Source organism: Crinia signifera, chromosome 11 (genome assembly GCF_055691185.1).
Source record: "Crinia signifera chromosome 11, ASM5569118v1, whole genome shotgun sequence".
NCBI classification, from domain to species: domain Eukaryota; kingdom Metazoa; phylum Chordata; class Amphibia; order Anura; family Myobatrachidae; genus Crinia; species Crinia signifera.
Genome location: NC_139227.1, coordinates 80,083,174 through 80,092,684, shown reverse-complemented (window position 1 = coordinate 80,092,684; position 9,511 = coordinate 80,083,174). Strand labels below are relative to the sequence as shown.

At 42.8% G+C, this 9,511-nt stretch overlaps 1 protein-coding gene across 2 annotated transcripts in view; it reads right to left on the bottom strand.

Annotated features, from left to right (window-relative positions):
- Positions 1 to 3,934: 3,934 nt before the first annotated feature.
- PHRF1 (PHD and ring finger domains 1) overlaps positions 3,935 to 9,511 on the bottom strand; it is a 67,686-nt gene continuing 62,109 nt past the window's right edge. For both annotated transcript variants that reach the window (XM_083165295.1, XM_083165294.1), the window contains exons 19-20: positions 8,499 to 8,627; positions 3,935 to 4,608 (exon numbers count right to left, since the gene is read on the bottom strand). In XM_083165295.1, coding sequence (XP_083021421.1) covers positions 4,459 to 4,608; positions 8,499 to 8,627 — 279 coding nt within the window. In that variant the 3' untranslated portion in view covers positions 3,935 to 4,458. The remainder of the gene's footprint in view (positions 4,609 to 8,498; positions 8,628 to 9,511) is intronic.

The window sequence follows — 9,511 nt, the reverse complement described above, 5'->3', positions numbered from 1 at the left end:
ATTCCGCCCTCTTGACTCCGTCTAATAAATCGGACTCCAGGTCCTGGCACCAAGACCTTAACACTCTTGATGTTACTGCTATAGCGGATGAAGCTTTTATAGATGCCCCTGATGTAACATGTTGTTTGCGTAGGCTCATTTCCATTTTCCTCTCCATCGCGTCCTTAAACACATTGTCATCTTCTAAGGGTAAGGTGGTTTTCCTAGATAATCTGGCTATGGCTGAGTCCACTTTTGGAGCCACTTCCCACCTTTTAACCTGTTCCGCATCAAAGGGGTACATCTTATTCACTCTTAGCGGCACTGCTACCTTCTTATCTGGGTTCGCCCATTCTTCCTCTACTATTTCCTGCAGCGTTTTAGATAAAGGAAATGACTTTGGTTTTTTCTTTTTATCCTTAAATAAGAGATCCTGCAGTTTCCCTTCTTCCTGAGGATCCTCGATGTTAAGCGATTTATTAATCAATATAAGTAGATTGTTTAGGAGATCTGGATTAAAGTCCAGCTCCGCTTTTTCTTGGGTTACTTCCCCTTCTTCCAACTCCTCAGGTATATCAATGGCAGGGCCCTCACCTGGATCAGAGTCCTCTATCTCTGGGCCTTTTAAGAGACATCTTTTTTAAGTCTTCTTTTGTAACAAAAGTCAGCTAGCGATGTTCTTAGCATAGATACTAAGTCTGCCATCTGATCCTTCCTCATGATAGGAGATTTTTTTACACTTTTCACACTCTGCACTTTTCTGGTAGAGGTGCATCGCACACCGAGCATTTTGCTGCATGCAATTTTTTGTGCTTTGTCTTAACATCCAGTTTCTCTTTACTTGACTCTGATCTGCAATGATACATATTAACTACTACCATGCTGCTCCTATTATAATCAAATCCATGAATTTTCCTTTTGGCTTACCCTGACTTTGCCTGCTGCTTTCTATCTTCCTCCATTGCTACAGATTCTCTGTTATCTGAAAGAAACTGTCAATAATGTATAGGGTAAAAACAAAAAGGATACTCCAGCAGCACAGCTGCCTGTGGAGTCTTACCCGTTTCTCTGTCTGGCACCATGGACCTCCGCAGCGTCTGCTTGTTGCAGAGCTGACCCTTTTAACAGCTGCCGTTCCCTCTCTCCCCCTTCTGGACGCCTGCGTCCTGCCGCCCGGCTCCGGCGCCCCCTGATGACCTCAGACGCTAGCCGGCGTTCCCGGGTGCGCGCGCCTGACGCCCGCGTCAGCGTATTGACGTCAGACGCTGCCCCGTCACACGCTGTTCCCAGCGCCTTCTGCACACCATGGCACCTTGCAGGACCCGGCGCCTTGGGGGAGATAACAACAGGGATGTCCGCTCGCTTACACCATGCCTGGCTGTAACTCCTTTGCCTCGGCCAAGCCTCTTTGAATGAGCAGGTACTTAACCACGGTCCCATATACCTTTGTCCGCTACAGCACTAGGCAGAGGGTTTGCCAGAACTTGTATCACTGCTACACTCGGTAGCGGGAGACCCCTATCCTCGAAGCCTAAACCCCTAGCTGCACTAGGCAGTGGGGAAGGCTGCAGCATCCTCAGGGTAAGCCTCCTCTACCTGGAAAGGAAAAAAAGACACGGAGCCTTGTAGGGGCGGGCCTTATATAGGGGCAGTGTTGTGTCTTTTTTTCCTTTCCAGATCTACCTAATGAGGAGAAAACCCGTAGGTCAGCTGCCATGGGGAGGTAGAGGAAATGAAGATACTTTAAGTCTGGAAAAGACTAAAAGGTAGTTGCTGTAACCGATCCTCCCTCAGAAAAAGGTGCCATGGTTCTTACACTAGCAGACTGTTGAGACTGGAGTACCAAGCCTTGCAGGGTCAGGAGCTAGTGGCTCCCTCTTGATTTGCTGAAGAAGACAAGGCAACAGAGGAAACAGATAGAAAAACAGACTCCCAAGGAGCTTCAAGTTAAACCACTGTCAACGAGTCGGGATCTTGATAGTGGCATAAATATAATGAACACTTGTGATTATTCCTGAAGGCCATGAGGTTGACCTGAGGAAGACCCCACCTGCGAGTTAACAAATCAAAAGACATAAGGATCCCCTCAATCTACATCTTGCTGATTAACGTGGTCAGCCTCCCAATTCCCTGGAATGAACATGGAGACAGAGCGGCAGCATGGAACCCACACCAGGAACCTGGAACCCACACCAGGAACCTGGAAACTTTCCGCATGTCCTTCTTGTGCCTCCCTGGTGATTGATTTATGCCACAGCTGTGGCATTGCCTGACTGGACTTGAATTGCACTGCCTTGCATAAGATGATGAGCCTGTTAGAAAGCCAAAAGGATCTCTCTCAACTTAAAGATGTTTATTGGTAACCCTACTCCTTGTGGAGCCTAAAGAACTTGGAAGTGCTTCCCAAGCGACACCTCGCAGTCTTGCATCATTGTCCAATTCTGCACTCTGAGTCTCCTTCCTGCTGAAGGCGGCAGCAGTCACCACGTCTTTGGTGACAGGAACACTCTCTGGTGAAGAGAAAGATGTGAGCCCAACCACTGTGACAGGAGGTCGAGCTGGAACATCCTGGAATGAAAATGGCCATAAGGAAGTGCCTTGAAGGCTCGCCACCATCCGGCCCAGCAATCTGATGCAGAGACGCACTGAAACCTGTCTGTGGAGCAACTCCAAATGGACTGAGTTGTTGCCAAGTCCAATTCATCCAGATAAGGAATCAGTTATTCCTTTTGCACTTTTTTGAATCGCGACACCCTAACGTAAGAATACCCTAAGAATTTTCTTCATGGCACCCCTAGGCCAAAAGATTCTTATACAGAAATTTAGAAAAAGATATATTAAATTAAGTACATTATGTTTATATGTCATCCTTAGGTTTAATTATGCAGTGTGGGACAATAATTGCATCTTTTTGTCCATACTGTATATGCTATGATTGCTGCCACCCGCACTTATTTTGCCTATTTAAATTTACCATAAATAATTTGAATTGGTCCTGGCCCACTAATTCAAGGCACCCCTGTAAGGGCCCTAAGGCACCCTTGGGGGCCAATGGCACACAGTTTGGGAACCACTGTTCTAGGCATAATATACAGTACAGTAACTGCAAGCAACATGTGCTCCAAACTCTCCTGGCAAGCGATACACCTCTGTATTTAGAACGGTAGTTTCGAAATCTTTCCATGACACGTACTCACCCTACCTCTTTACCTCACCTGTCCTGTTCTTCCCTTCCTCTACTTTATCTTCAGTCTCCTCGACAATTTTGACACCTACTTCTGAACTGATGCTGATTTTATTTCTACCAGCTATACCCCTATTTATACTGTATTTTTTAACACACCCTGCACGTTACCTTGTCATTTGTTTTTTTGTTTTCTATGTACGGCGCTGCGGACACTTTGCGGCGCCTTATAAATAAACGTACTATTACTACTACACTGAAAAACCCCTAGATGAAATTCCCCCCTAAAGGTGCCCATACACGGTGTGATGAACTCCGTGCTTTCAGTACTAGATTGCATTCTATCTAGTACAAAAAGTATACAATGTGCTACAGCAAAGTGCTTTTTGTACTAGATACGATGCAATCTAGTACTAAAAGCACGGGCAGCACATATACTTTATGTGCTGTGCGATGGGAGTGCGCATCTCATCGCACTGCACCTTTAGACATGCCTATTCTCCCTCTGTGGGTGTCCACGACACCCTTAGCGGGAGAAATAATTAGTGTGCCGAGCGTAGCGAAGCACCGGGCCCGCTGTTGGGATTCCGAATGCCGGGATTTAGAGCCAATCCCGATTGCTGACCTAATTAAAAGAACATTGAAGATTATGCTCTTATGAAACAGCGCTGAAGAGAACGCACATTTCTGTCTTGTATTAAGTGTAATGTTTGAAATTATTTTGCGGCGTCAAATAATGGTAAATAATTAGAACAAAAAAATCAATAGAGCAACAATTAAAATTAACTTTATAAATTGTCCTTTATACACATTTCTCTTGTCAAAGGACAAATCTTAATTCCAGAACATTTTCTTCAATCGCTCTGAAAACGAACCATGTCCCTTTCTCAGTTCCATGCCAATGGAAAGTGTACCCATAGCCAACAAAAATATATTTGTGACACATTTTTCGGTGTATACTTTAGTAACACTGAAGCTACAAAGGGATAAGACGATAGCGTTCACAAGAATCCAGTTTTAATGACAAAAGTTGTTATCCTGCCCCATCTTTCCAGAACTTCCTCCATCATGCCTTTGCCCAGTGAAGACCTCCGCAGTAAATTCTGGCAGAGTGGTGTTCAGTATATGGCAAAATGGTTCAGAATCAGAACGGTCAATGAAAACCCAAAATAAGTGTAAAAAGCAAAAACAAAAATGTTGGGTCTTGAAACAGTCTTCTTATAATGCAATGATTCCACTCCAGCATGTGACGTGAGCAGAGGACACCACCACTGTAGGCTATCCGAGGACATACTTCATATTGGTGAATCGCGCCCCATGTCCTGATCATCAAATGCTCCTGATTTCTTTTGTTTATTTCTTATGTGTTTGTACCTATCCACATAGCCTTTGACCAGGTTTACCACTTTAACTGGATTGATTTCTCCACTCTTGCTGTGGCAGATCTGCATGATAGAAGATAGAAGTTCAATACAAACATCGCTCAAGATTTGCGATTTGGGACTTATTTGTATTTTGTTTGTAAAACCGATGTGACGGGCTCTTCCAACGTAGGAGGAGTCATCACATCAGTTATGCAGAATGTTAATACAATGCCATATAATGTTCTCCCTTAGCGAAATCCATACAAGATAACTAGTTGTATAACAGTTATACAACACTAACTAAACAATGAACATTCAATATATGACTTGTTCGAAAGGATTAGCTTAGCTGAAATGAAGCAGTTTACTGATCACTCACTGAGAAACCTTGTATTAGATAAACGTAGGCATTTGCAGATCCGGATTTACCTGGATCTCAAAACAGGTTCCTATTGTTTATCCGACTCTCATTGTTTTGGAACCAAAAACATGTGACAGCTTATAGCCAATAAGATCCCGTTTTGAGACCCAGGTATATCTGGATCTGCACAAGCCTAGATCAAAGCAATCGCATAGAATATGCCAGCTGGAGCTAACATAATACCATAGCAGGTTCCCAAATGGAGACACCAATAATAGCTAGCAGGTATTCTAGTGGTTCGATGGTCAGTGAATGAAATTCACACTCTAGGGGGGAATTTACTAAGACGGGAGTTCTATTTCACATAAGAGGTTGCTATTAGCAACCAATTAGAATCGACTTATTTATTTAGCACATTCTATAAGACAATAGATAGTATCTGATCCCTAGTGAAACAACTCCCATATTAGTAAAATTCCCCCTAGGTACTGTATCTAGACAAATGGAATTCTACATATGTTGCCATCACAGATGCAGCGGTTAAACTGGCTTTAAATGTTGCAAACCATGAAAGCCGTCTGGGCTGGGATAATTTGTAGCACGTAATCATGTTACAAAAGGTAGGACAAGATACTGAGCTCTAGCGTACATAAATACAGCAGGTGGAAGTGAACATACTGCCTTGAAATACAGCTTTGTACACTTTTTAAACATATTTCAGCATTCTGGAATTTTTTCTATCCCCCATTTTTTTTCTCCAATTATTGTTCGAATTGTTACCCTATTCACCAAGCTTACCTCCACCTTCTATATTTCTGTACACTTGTGCTCAGTATCTTGTCCAACCACTTGTAATGTAGCAGTTTATGAATCACTTACAGAAAAACCTTGTATCAAGTCTTGAAAGCAAAACAGACTATCACATGGAATAAGCGAGGGTCCCATTTCTATAAAGCCGCGAGGACTGCGTGTGATTGTACAGCATCTACCGAGCTCCAATGTCCTCCACTCTACTCACACACGGTCCTCACAGGCTTATAGACACTGGCACATGATTCTTGTGGATGGCAGGGCTTTCATCAGTACAAATAGAACACCCTGTGATGGTCACTACTGTATTGTTAATCTAACTACTTGCTACAAATATCACAGTGGTGGAAAATACCAAATTGTGCTGCAAATAAAATGCACAGCTGCCCTAATCCTGTGTAGCTTACACCCTATGACCATAAACCATATTTAAACCCACATCATTCTATTTAAACACGTTATATATTGATAGTTATTAACCCAATGAGTGCCAACATCTCTGTGATATGCGCAAAAATATCCACTAAAAATGCCAGCGTCACTCACATTTGTTATACGAATCCAAATTAAAATATTTTGTGTTAAAAAATATTATATTTCTTATAAACATTACAGGTCATTAAGATAAATAAAAATGTTTGCTTGGCAATTTTAGCACCAATTTTGACAAATTCACTTGGCACTCAAAGGGTTAATATTGCATACCCGAGCATGCGGTATGGTGAGCACACAATGTTTATATTACTAATGTTTATACTACCAATTAAATGGTATGCAAATCACTTCTGGAGAACCTTATGTGGGATTTTGTTCCGCATCATTGATGCGACGGCTCAGATTTCATGGAAAGCCTTGTAGAAGGTTTATATACACATTTAGCAAACTAAAGCCCCACACACATTAGACAACTTGCGGCACCGATTATACTGGCGGTGCTCCCGAATGATCTAGTGCATACACAATGAATGATAGTGTTAACAATAACATTCAGTAACACACCAGGGCCCCTGCTGAACATGCAGTCATTGACCATATAATCAACATTGAGAAGCATATTCAGGTGACGGAGGACACCATTAACCGTATGTGGGAACACGCATCGTTAAATATATTATGTGTACACACTAGATGTAAGATCGATATATTGTCTAGAGCAGGCATGTCTAAACTATGGCCCCACAGTTGTTGAAAAACTACAAGTCCCATCATGCCTTGCCACAGTTTGGCTATTAGGGAATGCTAAAACTATCGCAAGGCATGCTGGGATGTGTAGTTTCACAACAGCTGGAGGGCCATAGTTTGGACATGCCTGGTCTAGACCGTCTGGTGTTCTACACTTGAACCCTTGTTAATGCGGTTTCTACAAGTGAATGTTTTTGATTACTTGCAATGCTCAATATATGTTGCCCAATTGCGACCACAAATGCCTCATTTCTAGAGCACATGCAGCACCTACAACTGTACTTCAACAGCCTGATCCAGTTAGCAGACGTTCAGATTGTCAACTCCAGTGACCAATGTAGTGATAGATTCAAAAAAACTGCAACGAGAGCTTTAATAAAACAAAGGGCAGTATTCAATGAGAATTTTGACAATGTGCAGCGAATCCTGTTTAGGATTCGCTGCACATTCGCCACTGCCCGCCGCGTTCCGGAGCCTCGCCGGCTCCAGTATTCAACGAGTCAGGGGCTCACTGCCCCTGACCGGCGAATTTTAACTCCTGCGGGAGCCTGAGGACGGTGGCAGGCAGGGAGATGGAAGTCTCCCTGCCTGCCCCAGAACGTTTGTGGGGGGGAGGTGGGCTCCCTGGGAGCCAGGCAGCACAGGCTGCCCCCCGGGATAGCCAACAGGGGACCGGGTATTCACTACACGCGATTGTGCATATGTAATGATCGGGTGCAATGAATATATTAATATCTAATGAGCGGCTCGGCTCCCTGCTGGCTGCTCTGTGTAAAAAAAAAAAAAAAAATAGCATGCCCCTCCTCATAATAAAATTCCTGATTTTTTTACACCAAATGTAAAAAACAAAACACTTTATTTTAAAAGTTCACATTCCACTTCACCATAAAAAGATAGCGATTGCTACTCGGTGAATCATGGCGATGAAAACCTTGAAATGTATACGCCATATGGTCATTAAATAGGGTGATTCACCGTTTTAGTCAAAAAATCGCCATAAAAAACATGGCGAATCAGCCTCATTGAATACTGCCCAAAGTCTGAATGGGCACTTATATATATTTTTTTTCACTGCAGGATGGGGACATAGATGAGGTAGAAGCTTAAACAGCTGCCAAATACTTACAGTACTAAAGCCCTATGGGGGGCTGCTACAAAGGTCTACCAATTACATGAATAATAAATTAATATTTCCTATATTATGTTTTTCAAATTAAGAATGGGGAAAACAGGATATCCCTTTTAAATTGAAAGCTAATTGGAGGTTTACACAAAGAGTACGCTCCTGCACACAGAATAGGTGTTGCCAGATTCTTATATAGAATATACATTGAGACACAGAAAACTTTGAACGAGGATAAACTGGGCTTATTATGACATCTCCAAACGTGAACGTGAAAAAGGTTTGGTAACAGTACAGGAATGTGCCAGAGATCAGACCAAAAAGTGAAAAAAGTCTGTAATAGAATATAATTGCCAGCCATTGTTAATCTTTTGGCATACTAAATATATTTCTAGAGCACATTATTCCAAATGTGCATTTTTTTTTTTTTTTTTTTTTTAAATCAGACAGTAATCCCAACCTGGCCTGCGTAACATGACTGGATTACAAACTCACCTTCTGCACTGCTTTACGCAGGATCTCTTTGTATTCATCCTTTGTTATTTCCCTTTTCTGGTAAAACGGTTTGATTGCCAGCTTGACCTCTTCCACCGCTCGTTCCTGCATGTGAAGTTTCTTCATATACTGCAAGGGAACCAGGGATTCATTTACACAATGTTTTTTTTTTTTAAGAGAGCAAAATGTGCCTCATAAAAGGCTAGGTTGTAAATTTGCAACACACTAATTAATATTCAAGTAGCGACAAGTACAAAATTTACAAGTAATAACTGAAGTCATACAGCAGGCTATAATATGCTGCCATAAGTAATTCATAAGTAATTCCACAGGCTACCATACCCTGGCAAAAATCATACAGCAGGCTACCAAACGCTTCCAATGCCATACAGCAGGCTATCATACCATACGCCGCCAAAGTCATATAGGCAGGCTACCATACGATGCCACAGTCATATAGGCAGACTACCATACGATGCCACAGTCATATAGGCAGGCTACCATACGATGCCACAGTCATATAGGCAGGCTACCATACGATGCCAAGGTCATATAGGCAGGCTACCATACGATGCCAAGGTCATATAGGCAGGCTACCATACGATGCCAAGGTCATATAGGCAGGCTACCATACGATGCCAAGGTCATATAGGCAGACTACCATACGATGCCAAGGTCATATAGGCAGGCTACCATACAATGCCAAGGTCATATAGGCAGACTACCATACGATGCCAAGGTCATATAGGCAGACTACCATACGATGCCAAGGTCATATAGGCAGGCTACCATACGATGCCAAGGTCATATAGGCAGGCTACCATACGATGCCAAGGTCATATAGGCAGGCTACCATACGATGCCAAGGTCATATAGGCAGGCTACCATACGATGCCAAGGTCATATAGGCAGGCTACCATACGATGCCAAGGTCATACAGCAGGCTACCATACGATGCCAAGGTCATATAGGCAGACTACCATACGATGCCAAGGTCATATAGGCAGACTACC